The sequence below is a fragment of the Scyliorhinus canicula genome, chromosome 19 (assembly GCF_902713615.1).
Source record: "Scyliorhinus canicula chromosome 19, sScyCan1.1, whole genome shotgun sequence".
NCBI lineage: Eukaryota > Metazoa > Chordata > Chondrichthyes > Carcharhiniformes > Scyliorhinidae > Scyliorhinus > Scyliorhinus canicula.
Genome location: NC_052164.1, coordinates 58,112,324 through 58,132,171, shown reverse-complemented (window position 1 = coordinate 58,132,171; position 19,848 = coordinate 58,112,324). Strand labels below are relative to the sequence as shown.

At 44.6% G+C, this 19,848-nt stretch overlaps 1 protein-coding gene across 4 annotated transcripts in view; it reads right to left on the bottom strand.

The window, feature by feature from the left end:
• Positions 1-19,848, bottom strand: part of nfrkb (nuclear factor related to kappaB binding protein) — a 146,311-nt gene that overhangs the window by 89,986 nt on the left and 36,477 nt on the right. For all 4 annotated transcript variants that reach the window (XM_038779406.1, XM_038779407.1, XM_038779404.1 and 1 more), the window contains exon 9: positions 4,480-4,660. In XM_038779406.1, coding sequence (XP_038635334.1) covers positions 4,480-4,660 — 181 coding nt within the window. The remainder of the gene's footprint in view (positions 1-4,479; positions 4,661-19,848) is intronic.

The window sequence follows — 19,848 nt, the reverse complement described above, 5'->3', positions numbered from 1 at the left end:
GGTCCATAATAATCTAGGGGCTGGTTTAGCACAGTGGGCGAAACAGCTGGCTTGTAATGCAGAACAAGACCAGCAGCGTGGGTTCAATTCCCATACCGGCCTCCCCGTACAGGCAGCAAATATAATAATAATCGCTTATTGTCACAAGTAGGCCTCAATGAAATCACTGTGAAAAGCTCCGAGTCGCCACAATCCGGCGCCTGTTCGGGGAGGCTGGTACGGGAATATGGTGACTCGGGGCTTTTCACAGTAACTTCATTGAAGCCTACCCATGACAATAAGCGATTATTATTATTAATAATGGGCCAGCACTATTGTATAGTGGTTATCACTATGGCTTCACAGAGCCAGGGTCTCAGGCTCGATTCCCAACTTGGGTCACTGTCTGTGCGGAATCTGCACATTCTCCCTGTGTCTGCGTGGGTTTCCTCCGGGTGCTCCGGTTTCCTCCCACAGTCCAAAGATGTGCAGGTTAAGTGGATTAGCCATGATAAATTGCCCTGAGTGCCCAAAAAAAAATTAGGTGGGATTACTGGATTACGGGGATAGATTGGAGTTTGGGTTTAAATGGGGTGCTCTTTCGAAGGGCCGGTGCAGACTCATTGGGCTGAATGGCCTCATTCTGCACTGTAAATTCTATGATTTGTATGATTAATGCTCAGCAGGAGTTTATCACAATCCAAACAAGGGAGAAAGAGACAAAATCTATGGTTAACAAAAGGAGGTCAAGGATAATGTTAAATTCATAAGCAGGATATATGAAATGGCAAGAGATGGTGGTAGACCAGAGGACTGGGAGGTTTTTAGGATCCAGCAGCAAAAGACTAAAAATCTTGCATGCAGTATAAAAACAGTAAGAATTTCTATGGATATATAAATAGGACGCGGGCGGCTCAGGTAACTGTTGAGCGAGGCTAGTGAATTAATAACAGCATATAAAGAAATGGTGGATATGCTAAATAAACTTTTTGCATCAATCTTCACCATGGAAGACACTGCAAATTTTCCAAAAATGTCAGAAGGGCTGATTTCAAATAACATGGTACAACTTACAAAAATCCTAATCACAAGGGATATTGTATTAGAGAAACACAAGAAGCTAAAGACAGAAAAGCCACCAGGACCTGATGAACTGCATGCTAGGGTTTTAATGGGAGTGGCAGCAGAGATAGCGGACCCATAGGTTGAACTTTTTCGTAACTTGCTAAATTCCAGGAGAGTACCAGAAGATTAGAAAAAGCCATTGTTCAAAAAGAGAAAAAGGCAGAAGTCAGGGAACTATAGACCTGTTAGTTTAACATCTACTATTGGCAAGTCTATAATCAAAAGGAAATAAGCAAATCATTTAGGAAAGCTGAATATAATCAAACCTAGTCAACATGGTTTTATGAAAGTCCAATCAGGCCTGAGGAAGGAGCAGTGCTCCGAAAGCTCGTGTTTGAAACAAACCTGTTGGACTTTAACCTGGTGTTGTAAGACTTCTATCAGGTTTGACAATATTTGCTCGAATTCTTTGAGGGTGTAACAGGGAGAGTAGATAGGGGAAACCTGTAGATATAGTGTATTTATATTTCAAAAATTCTGTTCTGCCATTCATTATCATGGCTGATCACCAAGTTCAATACCCTGATCGATCCCCCCCCTAAATTCCTTGATATTCTTTGCCCCAAGAACTATATCTAATTCCTTCTTGAAACTACACAACATTTTGGCCTCAACGGATTCCACAGAAAAACCTGTAGGAAGGAACAGAATGTAAGGTTTTCAAATTTGCCGATGACATGAAAATAGGTGGAAGGGCAGATTGTGATGAGGATATTGTGATTCTGCAATGGGTCATAGATTAAGTAAATGGGCAAAAACCTAGCAAATTAAGTTTAATGTGGGGAACTGTGAGGTCATGCACTTAGGCAAGAGGAACCAAAAGGCAGATTATTATTAACAAAATGGAGAGAGACAGGTGAGTGATGTACAGAGGGATCTAGGTGTCTAGTGCATGAATCACAAAAAGCTAGCCGTCGGATCCAAAAGTAGTTAAGAAGGCAAATGGCATTTTGGTCTTTACTGCAAAGGGGTTGGAGTTTAAAAATAGGGAGGTTTGTTGCAATTGTACAAGGTATTGGTGAGGCTTCACCTGGAATACTGCATATAGTTTTGGCCCCCTTACCTAAAAAAAAGGATATAGTAAGGAGGCAGTCCAAAAGCGATTCACCAGGCTAGTTCCTGGGATGAGAGGGTTGCCCTACCCAGAGAGACTAAATAGTCTGGGTCTGTATTCCTTGAAGTTAGAAGAGTGAGGGAAGACCTTAATCAAACCTATAGGAGGGTGCTTTACAGGGTAGATGGTGAGATGTTTTCACTAGTGGGAGAGTCTCGAACAAGGTGTCATAGTTACAATATAAAGGCCGGTCATTTAAAACTGAGGTGCAAAGAAATTCCTTCTCGCCGAGGGTGGTGAATTTCTGGAATTGTCTGTCCTGGAGGGTGGTGGGGGCTGGATCATTAGAAGTATTTAAAGTGGAGGTGGATATATATTTGATAGATCAAGGAATAGAGGACCATGGGAAATGGCATAGAAAAGGAGCGGAGGCCAGCATAGATCAGCCATGATCATATTGAATGGTGGGGCAGGCTTGAGGGGCCTGGTGGCCTACTCCTGCTTCTGTGTCTAATAAATAATTTTTATTAGTGTCACAAGTAGACTTACATTAACACTGCAATGAAGTTACCGTTAAAATCCCCGAGTCATCACACTACACTGAGCGAGAATTCCAATTCACTTTTCGGGATGTCTTTCGGGACTTGTGGGAGGAAACCGGAGCACCCGGAGGAAACCCACGCAGACACAGGGAGAACATGCAGAGTTCGGACAGACAGTGACTCAAGACAGGAATCAAACCTGGGACTCTGGAGCTGTGAAGCAACAGTGCTAACCAGACTGCTACCATGCCGCCCCTTATGTATTTGTGTAATTAACTGTTCAGAATTGTGCAATTCTTTTCGTATTTTATTCTTTATTTTGATTTCAATGTTTGTAATGAATTATGTTTACTTGTTTTATTTGTATCACCCTCACAACTCGCCATTGCTGCCATATTGATTGTTCAGTGAAATAATTAGCTGTCTATCTCCAGGAGCTCCATTCAAAATGCTGGCTTCATCTACTCATCACCACCTAGTCTGCCTTGTTTCAACACAGTATGGCATCTGCATGCTATTGACAAGCCCTCTCTTGTTAATAAGCTATACTCCAGAGCCTCTGCTCCATTCTCCAGATTTCCTGACATAGTTTTATCCTCAGGACTGCATTGGCTCTTCTTCCCTCCTGACTCACTCAAAGAATTATTACCCCCTTGTTCATCAGCCCAGTCTTTGTTCAGCTGCATTGGTGCCATGTCCCCAAATAAACCAAATTAAGAATTTCCAATCTACTCTTTAAAACACCCTTGTAGCCTCACTTCAATTTCTGTAAATTCCTGCTGCTTTATAATTCTTCCTTGAACACACTGTTCTACTGGTTTTTACTCATGGAAACACTTTACAAGCCTGTCCCCCTTAAATGTGTGTAAAATGAATGCAAGAATCTTTGCTCGGTGCCGCATTTCATTGGTTACCACGTACACGTCTTATTCAGGAAATCTACAAACTTAAAAAAAATTAATTCTTGGGATAAAGTCACCAAAGTCCCATAGGCTGCTTTTCCCCTGGAGGGTGATTTAACCTGAGAATCACCACACCTCAGAGAAGGGGCAGGGTTGAGAAGGTATGAATAACCTCAGCCGGTATGGGGGTTGAACCCACCCTGTTGCATCACAAACCAGCTGTCCAGCCAACTGAGGTGAACCCTGTGGGTATTGCTGGTATGTCTGCCATTTGTTGCTCCATGTAAGCCTCTTGAGAAGGTAGTGGTGAGCCACTTCCCTTAACTGCTGCAGTCTGTGTTCTTAAAAGTGCTTTCACAATGCTCTCAGCTCGGAAGTTCCAGGATTTTAACCAAGTGAAGGTGAAGAAACACTGACATATGTTCAAGTCAGGATGGTGCGCGATTCCAAGGAGACCTTGGAGGTGGTGGCTGCTACCTCTATCCTTCTGGCTGAGGCCACAGATACTGCTGAGGAAGCCTGTTATCTGCCCAGTCTTTTACTGTTCCTGCATGCATTGCCTGGTGACGCAGGAAGGACGAAAGAGCCTTTTAAATACCAGGGTACAGTAAGAGTCTCTCCTTCAAACCAAATGCTGACACACAATTCACCCTACACTATCTCCAGCAGCCTGTGCTCCAGCCAGCAGCCACACTGGCTGTGTGCCTTTCATTTGAGGAACAGAGTAGCTGGAACACTTGATACTGAGATTGGGCCAATGCTCACTATAACAGGAATCCAGGCATCTCAACCAATACACTCATACTGGTCAGATTCAGAACTCCACCCATCTCACATTGTAGAGGTTTAAATATCCAGTAAATTGCAAGTTACTTACTGTTCAGGAGTGCTGACCGGCCTGGTTATGACCACCTGCTCAGGAGGTGCTGCAGTACTTCCCTCATCTCCTGATGATTCTGCCAAATCCTCTGGCTCTGTTTTTATCACTTTGAGTTTCTTTTTCTTCCTCTCCTCTTTATCTTTCACTCGTTTCTTTGGGAATGTAAGGTCTAATAAAGCTTTGTGGGGCAGAAAGCAAAACATAATTCCACATTTTCTCACGTCCTTGCTGAGTTAAGGGCCTGCTTCTGCAGTAAGAGCATTTGGACACTCCATGTGACCATTGCTATCAATCAGCATTAAAGCCAGAAGCAGAGCTCACCATCTAGAACAGTGGTTCTCAACCGGGGTCCACATGGACCCTGGGGGTCCATGTAACATTACTGGGGGTCCACACAAAAAAAATACTGAATTGGGGGTCCACAGTGATATTTTGGTGGTCCATAGAGCAATTCTACTTCAGAACAATTGTTATTACTGAGAATTAAATTTTTACAGTAATCTACGCCATATTAAAATACTAAAAGTAGAAATATTCATGTAGCTATGAATTTTTTATGGCAATCAAGTAGAAGAAAAAAACTTTACATTTGACAGTATCGTAAATTTAAAGTTACCTAGAACAAAAGGAGGTGAAAATCACTCATCTTTTCTCAGGTAGCAGGCAGCGACCTTAGATGTTTGTTTTCATGATGAATATTCACCTTTCTCTCTCGCTCTCTCTCTCTCTCTCTCTCTCTCTCTCTCGCACTGACAAAGGTCAAAGAGAGATTATAATCTATCTAATTTACCTTGAGGGCTGAAGGAGCTCAGAACCAAAAAGGTGCATTTGCTGTGGCCCTAATTGTCCCACTAATCTCCCTTGGATTAGTTTACCACGCTAATGAAGGAAGGATTAACGGCATTAACTTCTTTAGTACGTAGCAGAAACGATTTTGGTTGAAACTATAACTCTCAGGAGCTATAAATATCGACATTCACTTCAGTTCTGTGCAAAACTCCATCGCGACAAGATAAGAGATATTAAAAGTATTGGTTCATAAATATATGTTGCATTTGGTGCAAATTTATCTTTTAGTTTTGTTAACATTTTACATATAATTCTTAATTATAAACTTGTAATGCATACTGAGGTGAGGTGGTTATCAAAGGGGAATTGTCTTCATCGTTTTACTGAACTTTGGGACTCTATTGTCTTATTTCTGGCTAACACCCAGCTTGGAGAACAACTGCTTGCAGCTAAATGTGATGTATTTTACTTATCTGATATATTTGAAAAAATCAATTTACTTAATAAACAGCTCCAAGGAAAACATTCTGATCTCATATCCAGTAAAGGTGCTATTACTGCTTTTCTGAGAAAATTGCCGCTGTACAAAATTAATATCAGACGTCGTGCATTTGAACAGTTTCCTTGTTTGACCTCGATTAGCAGCGATTTGCACGATGATGACCTTGCATTGTATGCTGAATATTTGGAAAATTTGCATGAAAATATGCAAGCTCGGTTTAGTGACCTACTCATGATGGATATACCAACTTGGGTGGCAATTCCTTTTGAAGTTAATGCTGCCGATAAAGACATTTCTTTACAGGAGACCCTCATTGAATTACAAAGTGATGAAATATTGCACGCAAAATTCAAAGATGGGAAGCATAATATATGGAAAACAAATGACACTGCTAAAAAGTACCCACTACTCTGGGATAAAGCACAGCTCTACGTTATAGCTTTTCCATCATCTTACCTTGTTGAATCAGGATTTAGTCGTGTTTTTCACTTATTATCAAAAGCTCGTAATAGACTCGACATTGTGAAAAAGGGTGATCTTCGACTATCATTGACCTCGATGGAGCCGAATATAAAAAAACTCGCTGAGCAGCATCAACCACAGGGATCTCATTGAATAAATTTGCATTTTTTTCTTAATTACTCACTTAGGCCTATCTTAAAATGGTTTATTATGAATTATCTACTAGTGTACATAATGCTCTATAGAATTTAATTGTTAAATATGTTTATTTGCAATAAATGAGTTTTCCTTCAAAATAAAGCATAATCATTTACTATTTCTTTAATATTTGATACAATTCCTTTACTTTTTTGTTAGTGAAAAATATAAGAAGCTTTTTTTTCTGTGGAATGGCTATGGGGGTCCACAAAAAAAATTAAGAGGAAAAGGGGTCCATGGGTTAAAAAAGGTTGAGAACCACTGATCTAGAACATAGAAAATAGAAAATAGAACTGTACAGCACAGTACAGGCCCTTCGGCCCACAATGTTGTGCCCAACTAGTCTGAAACTAAGATCAAATCAACCTACTCCCAATCATTCTACTGCACTCCATATGCCTATCCAAGAGCCGCTTGAAAGTTCCTAAAGTGTCCGACTCCACTACCATAGCTGGGAGTGCGTTCCATGCCGCAACCAGTCTCTGAGTAAAGAACCTACCTCTGACATCCCTCCTATAACTTCTATGCCCCCGTGTAACAGCTACATCCACCCGAGGAAAAAGTCCACTTTATCTATCCCTCTCATCATCTTATGCACCTCAATTAAGTCACCTCTCATCCTCCTTCGCTCCAATGAGAAAAGCCCGAGCTCCCTCAATCTTTCTTCATAAGACCTACCCTCCAATCCAGGCAGCATCCTGGTAAATCTCCTTTGCACCCTTTCCAATGCATCCACATGCTTGACCAGAACTGCACATAATACTCCAAACGTGGTCTAACCAAGATCTTGTACAGTTGCAGCATAACCTCACGGTTCTTAAACTCAATCCCGCTGTTAATAAACGCTAACACACAATAGGCTTTCTTCACGGCTCTATCCACTTGGGTGGCAGCTTTCTGAGATCTATGGACGTGAACTCCGAGATCTCTCTGCTCCTCCACATTATTCAGAACACTGCCGTTAACCCTGTAATCTGCATTCAAATTTGTCCCACGAAAATGAATCACCTCACACTTACCAGGGTTATACTCCATCTGCCAATTTTCAGCCTAGCTGTGCATCCTATCAATGTCTCTTTGCAGCCTACAACGGCCCTCCACATTGTCCACTACTCCACCAATCTTGGTGTCATCAGCAAATTTACTAACCCAACCTTCAACTCCATCATCTAAGTCATTGACAAAATTCACAAATAGCTGAGGACCCAGCACTGATCCCTGTGGTACACCGCTGGTGACTGGGCTCCAGGTTGAAAATTTACCATCTACCACCACTCTCTGTCTTTTATGTGATAGCCAGTTACTGATCCAAAAAGCCAAATTTCCCTCTATGCCATGCCTCCTTACTTTCTGCATGAGCCGACCATGGGGCACCTTATCAAACGCCTTACTAAAATCCATGTATACGATATCAACTGCTCTACCTTCATCTATGTACTTAGTTACCTCCTCAAAGAATACAATCAAACTTGTGAGGCAAGACCTACCCCTCACAAATCTGTGCTGACTATCCTGGATTAAGCTGCATCTTTCCAAACGATCATAAACCCTATCCCTCAGGACGCTTTCCAATAATTTACCTATGACCGAAGTGAGACTAAATGGCCTATAATTCCCAGGGTTATACCTATTCCCTTTCTTGAATACGGGGACAACATTCGCCTCTCTCCAGTCTTCTGGCACTATTCCTGTAGACAGTAACGACATAAAGATCAAAGCCAAAGGCTCTGCAATCTTCGGAAGTGATTCATTTTCGTGGGACAAATTTGAATGCAGATTACAGGGTTAACGGCAGTGTTCTGAATAATGTGGAGGAGCAGAGAGATCTCGGAGTTCACATCCATAGATCTCAGAAAGTTGCAGTCCAAAGATGTGCGGGTTAGGTGGATTGGCCATGCTAAATTGCCCGTAGTGTCCTAAAAAGTAAGGCGGGGGTTGGGTTACGGGTATAGGGTGGATACGTGAGTTTGAGTAGGGTGACCATTGCTCGGCACAACATCGAGGGTCGAAGGGCCTGTTCTGTGCTGTACTGTTCTAATCTAATTCCTTGCCTCCCAAAGAATCCTAGGATATATCCCATCAGGCCCAGTGGACTTATCCATCTTCAGGCTTCTCAAAATTTCTAACACATCTTCCTTCCGAATATCTACCTCCTCCAGCCCACCAGCCTGTATCGCACTATCCTCCTCAACAAGATAGCCCCTCTCCTTTGTGAACACTGAAGAAAAGTATTCATTTAGGGCCTTTCCTATATCTTCAGACTCCATGCACACGTTCCCACTACTGTCCTTGACCGACCCTAACTTCACTTGGTTATTCTTTTATTCTTCACATAAGTGTAAAAAGCCTTTGGGTTTTCCTTGATCCTACCCGCCAAGGACTTCTCATGCCCCCTCCCAGCTCTCCTAAGCCCTATCTTGAGCTCATTCCTAGCTATCTTGTATCCCTCAAGTTCCCTAACTGAACCTTGTTTTCTCATCCTTACATAAGCCCCCTACTTCCTCTTGACAAGACATTCAACCTCTTTTGTAAACCATGGTTCCCTCACTCAACCTTTCCTCCCTGCCTGACAGGGACATACATATCAAGGACACACAGTATTTGCTCCTTGAAAAAGCTCCACATCTCAATTGTGCCGATCCCTGATAGTTCCTGTTTCCATCTTATGCTCCCCAATTCTTACCTAATCGCATCATAATTACCCTTCCCCCAGTTATAAACCTCACCCTGCCATATGTTCCTATCCCTCTCCATTGCTGTAGTAAAAGTCACCAAATTGTGGTCACTATCTCCAAAGTGCTCTCCCACAACCAAATCTAACACTTGGCCCAGTTCATTACCCAGTGCCAAATCCAATGTGCCCCGCCTCTTGTCGGTCGTTCCACATATTGTGTGAGGAAATCCTCCTGCACACACTGGACAAAAACAACCCCATCCAAACTATTTGAATTATTGTGGTTCCAATCAATATTTGGAAAGCTAAAAGTCACCCATGACAACTACCCTGTAACAACCGCACCTATCCAAAATCTGCATTGCAATCTTTTCCTCCACATTTATGTTACTGCTTGGGGGCCTATAGAAAACTTCTAACAAAGTGACCGCTCCTTTCCTATTTCTAACTTCAGCCCACACTACCTCAGTAGACAGATCCTCCTCAAATTACCTTTCTGCAGCCTTTTTTAAAATTATTTTTATTCAAATTCTTATCAAAACATAATTTTTGCATAACTGTTAACAACATTTAACACAAGATAAAAGTTAACATTATATACAGAAACAAAAGAACAATAATATGTAACACACACACACACCCCCACCCCCCCCCCCCCCCCCCCCCCCCCCCGCCCCCGGGCTACCAGGGAGGCAAAGGCCAACACGTCGGCCTCTTTTGCTTCCTGAACTCCCGGATCGTCTGAAACAGCAAAGATCGCTATCTCTGGGCTCGGCACCATCCTCGTGTCTAGGATCTTGAACATTGCCTTCGCAAATCCCTGCCAGAATCCTTTAAGAGCTGGGCATGCCAAGAACACATGGACATGATCTGCTGGGCTTCCCACACACCTCGCACATTTATCCTCAACCCCAAAGAACTTGCCCATTCTGGCTGCCGTCATGTGTGCCCGGTGGACCACCTTAAACTGGATTAAGCTGAGCCTGGCACATGATGAAGAGGAATTAACCCTGTTTCGGGTGTCCGCCCACAGGCTTGCATACAGCTCCCCACCTAGCTCCTCCTCCCACTTGCCCTTAAGTTTCCCCCACTGGGGCTTCCTCCGCCTCCTGTAGTTTCTGGTGGTTGTCCGACACCTTCCCCTCTCCTACTGAGGTGCCGGAGACCACCCTATCCTGTATCCTGCGTAGGGGTAGCAACGGAAATGTCACCACCTGAAGGCATTTCCAGGGGCAAGTTGAATTTCTCCTCCAGCGCTTTCAAGCTGGGAAAAGTCCCGTCTATGAACAGGTCTCCCATCCTTTTAATACCTGCCCTGTGCCAGCTTTGAAACCCTCCATCTATCTTGCCCAGGACAAATCTGTGATTGTTGCGTATCGGGGTCCAAACTGAGGCTCCCTCCACCCCCCTGTCTTCTCCACTGACCCCAGATCCTTAAAACGCCGCCACCACCGGACTTGACGGGTAGTGGGCCGGCGAGAACTGCAGAGGTGCTGTTACAAGTGCCCCCAGGCTGGTGTCTTTGCATGAGGCCGTCTCTAACCGCTCCCACGTCGACCCCTCCCCATACCCATTTCCTAATCATGGCTATGTTAGCCGCCCAATAGTAGCTGCAAAAATTCGGCAACGTCAGCCCACCCCCCCACCCCCGGCTGTGCTCTAGGTACAGTCTCTTTACTCGCGGGGTCTTATTTGCCCATACAAATCCCGAGATGATCTTGTTCACCCGCTTAAAGAAAGACTTAGGGATGAAGATGAGAAAGCACTGGAAGACGAACAGAAATCTGGGGAGAACCGTCATTTTAACAGTCTGCACCCTCCCGTGAGAGATAGCGGGAGTTTTTCCCACCTTTTAAAGTCCCCCTCCATCTGAAATGAAATGAAAATCGCTTATTGTCACGAGTAGACTTCAATTAAGTTACTGTGAAAAGCCCCTAGTCGCCACATTCCGGCGCCTGTTCGGGAAGGCTGTTACGGGAATGCCGATAGATTAAGCTTGTGTAGGGCATCCCAATCTCGAGCCACCTGCATACCTAAGTACCAAAAGCTCTTCTCCACCATCTTAAGCGGAAGCTCTCCCAGTCTCTTCTCCTGCCCTTTACCTTGGATCATGAACATCTCACTTTTCTTCTTGTTTAAATTGTACCCCAAAAAATTGCCGAAGTCCCTCAAAATCTGCATGACCTCCCTCATCCCCTCTAGTGGGTCCAAAATGTAAAGGAGCATATCATCCGCACAGAGTGAGACCCGATGCTCCCCCCCCCCCCCCGAACCAACCCGACAGTTCTTTGAAGCCCGCAATGGTTCTATTGCAAGGGGGAATAATAATGGGGAAAGGGGGCACCCCTGCCTTGTCCCTCGGTGGAGCCTAAAGTATTCCGATCTCACCCTGTCCGTGCATACACTTGCTACGGGGCCTAATAAAGTAGTTGGGCCCATCCTATGAATCCCTCACCTAATCAAAACCTTCTTAGCGTTTCCCACAGGTACTCCCATTTCACCCGGTCAAAGGCTTTCTCTGCATCCATCGCCGCCACTACTTCTGCCTCCCCTCTCTCTGAGGGCATCATAATAATGTTTAGGAGCCTCAGTACATTGGAGTTCAATTGCCTGCCCTTAACGAAGCCTGTCTGATCCTCCCCTATCACACCAGGGACGCAGTCCTCAATTCTAGCCGCTAAGATCTTGGCCAGCAGTTTGGCGTCTACGTTCAAGAGTGATATCGATCTATAGGACCCACATTGTTGCGGATCTTTCTCCCGTTTGAGGATGAGTGAAATCGAAGCCTGTGACATTGTTGGGGGGAGGGTCCCTCTTTTTTTGGCCTCATTGAATGTCCTTAGCAGAAGTGGACTCAACAGTTCCGAAAATTTCTTGCAGAATTCTGCAGGATAGCCGTCCGGCCCTGGGGCCTTGCCCGACTGCATGCTCCCTGGACCCTTAACAAACTCCTCCAACTCTATCAAGGCCCCCAGTCCCTCCACCAGATCTTCTTCCACCTTTGGAAACCTCAAATGGTCCATGAATTGCTTCATCCCTTCCCCTCCCGCCGGGGGTTCTGACTCATACAATTTACCATAAAACGCCCTAAAGACTTCATTCACCCCCTCCCTCTGGGTCCATGACTGTGTTACCATCCTTAACCTGAACTTCCCCAATTTCCCTGGCCGCCTCCCTCCTACGAAGTTGGTACGCCAGCATTCTACTCGCTTTCTCCCCATATTCATAGACGGGCTGTCTATGAATATGGGGAGAAAGCGAGTAGAATGCTTTTACCTTCCTCAGCTGCACTACCACTTTACCCGTGGTCAGCAGATCAAATTCTGCCTGCAGTCTCCGGCGCTCTTTCAGTAGCCCCATCTCGGGGGTCTCCGCGTAACTCCTGTCTACTCCGAGTATCCCCTCAACTAGCCTCTCTCTCTCTGCACTTTTTCTTCTCCCTATGGGATTTGATGGAAATTAACTCCCCTCTAATAACTGCCTTCAGAGCCTCCCAAACCGTAGTCGCCGTTACCTCCCCCGTATCATTAGTTTCCAAGTAATTTTTTATGTTCCTCTTTATCCGCCCACAAACCTCGTCATCTGCTAGCAGCCCCACATCCAGCCTCCATAATGAGAGCTGTCCTCTCTCTTCACCAAGACGCAAATCCACCCATTGCGGAACGTGATCAGAGACTGCAATGGCTGAGTATTCCATCTCCTCCACCCTGGGGATAAACACCCTGCTCACAACAAAGAAATCGATACGCGAATAAACTTTGGGAGAAAAAAAGAGAACTCCCTCGCCCTCGGCCGTGCAAACCTCCATGGGTCTAGGCCCCCCACCTGTTCCACGAAGCCCCGCAGTTCCTTAGCCGCCGCTGGTCGCTTTCCCGACCTGGGGTTTGACCGGTCCAATACAGGGTTAGTGACTGTGTTAAAGTCACCCCCATGATCAAATTGTGTGAGTCTAAGTACGGAATTTTACCCAGCATGCGTCTCATGAATTCCAAGTTTTCCCAATTTGGGGCATAGACGTTCACTAACACCACCCGGTTCCCCTGCAGCTTCCCACTCACCATTATGTATCTGCCCCCCTTTGTCAGCCACAATACTCCCTGCCTCAAATGCCACCCGTTTGCTGACCAGGATTGCTACTCCTCTGGTCTTTGAATCCAGCCCCGAATGAAACACCTGGCCCACCCGCCCCTTTCTCAATCTTATTTGATCTGCAAGTTTTAGGTGTGTCTCCTGTAGTATGTCTGCCTTTAACCCCTTTAGGTGCGAGAACACACGAGCCCTCTTGACCGGCCCATTCAGACCCCTTACATTCCACGTGATCAGCCTGGATGGAGGGTTAAGCCTCCTCCCCTGCCGACCAGCCATCACCCTTTTTTGGCCAGCCACGAGGCCATTATACTATCCTTGATTAACAATGGTACTCCTCCACCTCTTTTACCACCTTCCCTAATCTTACTGAAACATCTAAACCCCAGAACCTCCAACAATCATTCCTGCCCCTGTGTAGAAGTCAACTATTTCCTAACACACCTAATTGGTAACAGATAGCTATTTAGGATAAATATTAAGCCCCAGCTTTACCCATTTTAAATTAAGGATTTCAACACTCTCATAATCTCAGGTCATCTCAAAACATACAGCTTACAAAACAGCATAACACAGCATAATTCACTTTACTACACAAAAGAACCTGATATATGCAAAGGCAGTAGAGAATAAAACAAACACTTTAACTGAAGTAATTAATATATTTTTCAAGACAGTGTCCAAGCACAGGGCAAGATCTATAGCAACAGCATGGCAACGACAAAGTAACATGAAGGCTCTATTGTTATAACAGCTAAATCAGCAAAGACCAACTTGAACTGGTCTTGATAACAGCACAATTTCGCATTCTTTAACATACACAAGTATGCAGACACAAAACAATTAGAACTAATGTTGCATATTAAAGATTGACGGCTTGCCGTCAAAACAGATGTGTTTTGAGTCTAACCCAAACCAATTAGGATTATATTAGGGTGTAATTAGATGGCTGAAGACAGATATGAAACAGTATAGCTGTAAAGTTTTGTTCGGCCATTTTTAGCTGGAGCGAGTGCTGGATGATTAGCTGGATTTCTTTCTCTCTCTCTTTTTCATGAATCAACTGTACTTTGATCTGAACTATTCACTGTCTCCCTGTTTTCATATTTCATTCTCAGACTTTGACTTCTAAAGTTACTGCGAGCTGTTTGTCTAAGCAAGAAGATAATTTCTATGATTCTTTGAAAGCTGCAAATTGTCTACGAATTGCCTTTTAAATTACTTTGAAATTGTAGTCAATAGAAGACAAATAAACAATTCCTATTTGCGCCTGTGAAGTTTTAACTTAAATTTCTACTGAGTTCCAGTAATCGCAAAGTGCTGCTGAATCCGCATGGTAGATCTATCACCCTGTTCTTTCCACGTCTCCGTAATGGTCACAACATCGTAGTACCAGGTATCAATCCATGTTTCAAGCTCACCAACCTTATTCCTGATGCTCCTTGCATTGAAGTAGACCCACTTCAAACCACTTTCATGCCTGCAGGTCCACTCTTGTGACCTTGGTACCTTCATCAGTACTGCACTACCCTCAACTTCCTGAACCCCAGCAATGCTATCTCCTGGACTACATATCCCCATCCCCTTGCCAAATTAGTTTAAACCCCCCCCCCCCCCGAAGAGCTCTTTTTTAAACTTGCCCCCATGCCACCTGACAGCATTTTCTGAAGACATTTATTGCCCTGCCCTCCTAGCCTCTCTATTTCTACTCCATACTCTCTTTCTGAAGCCAATTTGTGAAGTTACTCCGGGTGTTTTCGATGTTAAATATGTGTTGTATGAATGCACCGTGTTCTGAGCAGCATTTCTTCAGCTGCACTAACTGCTAAAACTCAAATTCACAGTTCCAATATCTCATCCTGCAGGTCCACAGAGGGGCTGGTTTAGCACACTGGGCTAAATCGCTGGCTTTTAAAGCAGACCAAGGCAGGCCAGCAGCACGGTTCAATTCCCATACCAGCCTCCCCGAACAGGCGCCAGAATGTGGTGACTAGCGGCTTTTCACAGTAACTTCATTGAAGCCTACTCGTGACAATAAGCGATTTTCATTATCATCCTAAATCCCGAAATCTAAAATATTTTTTATTAAAACATAGAACACAGAACAGTACAGCACAAAACAGGCCCTTCGGCCTTCAGTGTTGTGCCAAGCATTGTCCAAAACCAATATTAAGCTATCCCACTCCCTGTCATTCTGGTGTCCTCCATGTGCCTATCCAATAACCACTTGAAAATTCCTAAAGTGTCCGACTCCACTATCACAGTAGGCAGTCCATTCCACACCCTAACCACTCTCTGAGTAAAGAACCTACCTCGGACATCCCTCCTACATCTCCCACCCTGAACCTTATAGTTATGCCCCCTTGCAACAGCTACATCCACCCGAGGATGTCTCTGAACGTCCACTCTATCTATCCCCCTCATCATCTTATAAACCTCTATTAAGTCGCCTCTCATCCTCCTCCACTCCAAAGAGAAAAGCCCTAGCTCCCTCAACCTTTCCTCATAAAACCTATCCTGCAAACCAGGCAGCATCCTGGTAAATCTCCTTTGCACCCTTTCCAAAGCTTCCAAATCCTGCCTATAATGAGGTGACCAGAACTGCACACAATACTCCAAATGTGGTCTCACCAGGGTCATGTATAGTTGCAGCATAACCCCGCGGCTCTTAAACTCAAGCCCTCTGTTAATAAACGCTAACGCACAAAAAGCCTTCTTCACGGCTCTATCCACTTGAGTAGCAACTTTCAGAGATCTGTGGACATGAACCCCAAGATCTCTCTGTTCCTCCTCATTCCTCATGTTGACCGTGTAATCCGCATTCAAATTTTTTTCTACCAAAATGAATCACCTCGCACTTATCAGGGTTAAACTCCATCTGCAATTTTTCGGCCCAGCTCTGCATCCTATCAATGTCTCTTTGCAGCCTCCAACAGCCCTCCACCTCATCCACTACTCCACCAATCTTGGTGTCATCAACAAATTTACTGACCCACCCTTCAGCCCCCTCCTCCAAGTCATTGATAAAAATCACAAATAGCAGAGGACCCAGCACTGATCCCTGTGGTACACCGCTGGAAATTGGTCTCCAGTCTGAAAATTTTCCATCCACCACCACCCTCTGTCTTCTATGTGATAGCCAGTTACTTATCCAATTGGCCAAATTTCCCTCTATCCCACACCTCTTTACTTTCTTCATGAGCCGACCATGGGGAACCTTATCAAAAGTCATGTATACGACATCAACTGCTCTACCTTCACCTACACACTTAGTTACCTTCTCAAAGAATTCAATCAAATTTGTGAGGCAAGACTTACCCTTCACGAATCCGTGACTATCCCGGATTAAGCTGCATCTTTCCAAATGGTCATAAATCCTATCCTTCAGGACCCTTTCCATTAACTTATCAACCACCGAAGTAAGACTAACTGGCCTATAATTACCAGGGTCATTCCTAGTCTCTTTCTTGAACAGAGGAACAATATTCACCACTCTCCAGTCCTCTGGCACTATCCCAGTGGACAGTGAGGACCCAAAGATCAAAGCCAAAGGCTCTGCAATCTCATCCCTTGTCTCCCAAAGAATCCTTGGATATATCCCATCTGGCCCAGGGGACTTGTCGACCCTCAGGTTTTTCAAAATTGCTAATACATCATTCCTCAGAACATCTACCTCCTCCAGCCTACCAGCCTGTATCACACTCTCATCCTCAAAAACATGAAAACATGGACCCTCTCCTGAACACTGAATAAAAGTATTCATTCAACGCCTCTCCTATTTCTTCTGACTCCATGCACAAGTTCCCACTACTGTCCTTGACCGGCTATAACCTCACCTTGGTCATTCTTTTATTTCTCACATAAGAGTAAAAAGCCTTGGGGTTTCCGTGATCCGACCCGCCAAGGACTTCTCATGCCTACTCGTAGCTCTCCTAAGCCTTTTTTCTAGCTCATTCCTTGCTACCCTGTAACCCTCAAGCGACATAACTGAAACTTGTTTTCTCATCCTTACATACTCTTCCTTTTTCCTCTTGACAAGACATTCAACCTCTTTTGTGAACCATTGTTCCCTCACACGGCCATGTCCTCCCTGCCTGACAGGGACATACCTATCAAGGACACGCAGTATTTGTTCCTTGAACAAGCTCCACTTTTCATTTGTGCCTTTCCCTGACAGTTTCTGTTCCCATCTTATGCTCCCTAATTCTTGCCTAATCGCATCATAATTACCCCTCCCCCAGTTATAAACCTTGCCCTGCCGTATGGCCCTATCCCTCTCCATTGCAATTTTGAAAGACACGGAATTGTGGTCACTATCTCCAAAGTGCTCTCCCACAAACAAATCTAACACTTGGCCCGGTTCATTACCCGGTACCAAATACAATGTGCGCCGCCCCCCCCCCCCCCCCCCCCCCCCCCGCTCTTGTCGGCCTATCCACATATTGTGTCAGGAAAACCTCCTGTACAAAAGCTTCCCCATCCAAACTGTTCAATCTGTAGAGGTTCCAATCAATATTTGGAAAGTTAAAGTCACCCATGACAACTACCCCGAGACCGCCACACCTGTCCATAATCTGTTTTGCAATTTCTTCCTCCACATCTCTATTACTATTTGGGGGCCTATAGAAAACTCCTAACAATGTGACCTCTGCTTTCCTATTTCTAGTTTGAAAAACAACCCTCCACAACCATCCCTTTGGCTTCGGTCGCCAAGCTAATTTTGTATCCAATTGGCTACCTCATCCTGGATTCCATGAGATTTAACCTTTTGCAACAACCTACCATGCGGTACCTTGTCAAAGGTCTTGTTAAAGTCCATGTAGACAACGTCGACTGCACTGCCTTCATCTACCGTCTTGGTTATCCCTTCAAAAAACGCAATCAAATTCGTGAGACGTGACTTTCCACTTACAAATCCATGCTGACTTTCCCTAATTAGCCTTTGCCTGTCCAAATGCCTGTAGAACCTGTCCCTCAGAATACCTTCTAACAAGTTACCCACTACAGAAGTACGGCTAATCGGTCTGTAGTTCCCAGGCTTATCCCTACAGCCCTTCTTAAACAAGGGCACAAAATTTGCTGCCCTCCAATCTTCAGGCACCTCTCCTGTGACTGTCGATGATTCAAATATCTCAGCTTGGGGGCCGGCAATTTCCTCCCTAGCCTCCCACATGATCCTGGGATACATTTCATCAGGTCCTGGGGATTTATCTATCTTGATGCGCTTTAATACCTCCAGCAACACCTCCTCTGTAATATGTGCACTCCTCAAGACATTACTTTTTATTTCCCCAATTTCCCTGACATTCACGCCTTACTCAACAGTAAACTGATGAGAAATATTCATTTTCGACCTCTCCCATCCCTTGTGGATCTGCACATAGATGACCTTGTTTATCCTTAAGAGGCCCTACCCCCTCCCTATTCACCCTTTATGTACATCTGGAAACTCTTTGGATTTTCCTTAGCCATATCTGCCAAGACAATCACCTAGTTAACACCTTTTTGAAAGACTCTCACTTACCAGCTGGCCCCATGCCTGCAAATAGGCACCCCCAATCAACTTTTGAAAGTTCCTGCCTAATACCCTCGAAATTGCTAAAACCGTGATTCGTGCCAGTGATTCCCAATTCCAATATTCTCCTGCTTGACCTCCCACCCTTCAAACAACAAAGAACAAAGAAAAGTACAGCACAGGAACGGGCCCTTCGACCCTCCAAGCCCGTGCCAACCATGCTGCCCGACGAAACTACAATCTTCTACACTTCCTGGGTCCGTATTCCTCTATTCCCTTCCTATTCATGTATTTGTCAAGATGCCCCTTAAATGTCACTATCGTCCCTGCTTCCACCACCTCCTCCGGCAGCAAGTTCCAGGCACCCACTACCCTGTATGTAAAAAAACTTGCCTTGTACATCTACTCTAAACCTTGCCCCTCGCACCTTAAACCTATGCCCCCTAGTAATTGACCCCTCTACGCTGGGGAAAAGCCACTGACGATCCACTCTGTCTATGCCCCCAATAATTTTGTAGACCTCTATCAGGTCGCCCCTCTCGCAACAAACCTGAACTCACTCACTCCCACTTACCTACATCCCTTGGCCTTGCTCACCAGCTCAGTTCTCCTAATTTTCCAATGCCTCCAATGAAAATCATTGCATTTATCCCCTTTACATCCTGCCTTTCTCTCCGTAATCTCCTAAATCCTCAGAATCTCTTCCTCTCTTTCCACGCTCTCCCTCCATCCTTTGCCCATTGGAGGCAGTAGTTCAGTGGCTCTTTTCTTCCTGTTTATTCCCTTATTTCCCCTTTCTTTTATTATGCTGTTATATTTTTGATCCATTAATGATTATTGGACATGTCATTTCAAGGCAAGAAGCCTGTATCTTTAATTCAAACAGAATAATCCATGAGGCTGTGCTGGTTTAAACAGAAGCTACCAAAGAGAGAGATGGGTTGGGACTCAATTTGGCTGGTGGCCTAATTGACCTAAAAAGTGTTCTGAAACCATCATTTGAAACAAAGGCTCTTTCTTCCTTTCCCTTATGATTTTTACCCCTTTGTGTTCGACTGTCTTGTGCGTGTGTGTAAATAGAGGGTGGGGGCAAGTTAAAGTGGGATTTGGTATTAGTTAACAGTTAACTGGTTGTGTCTA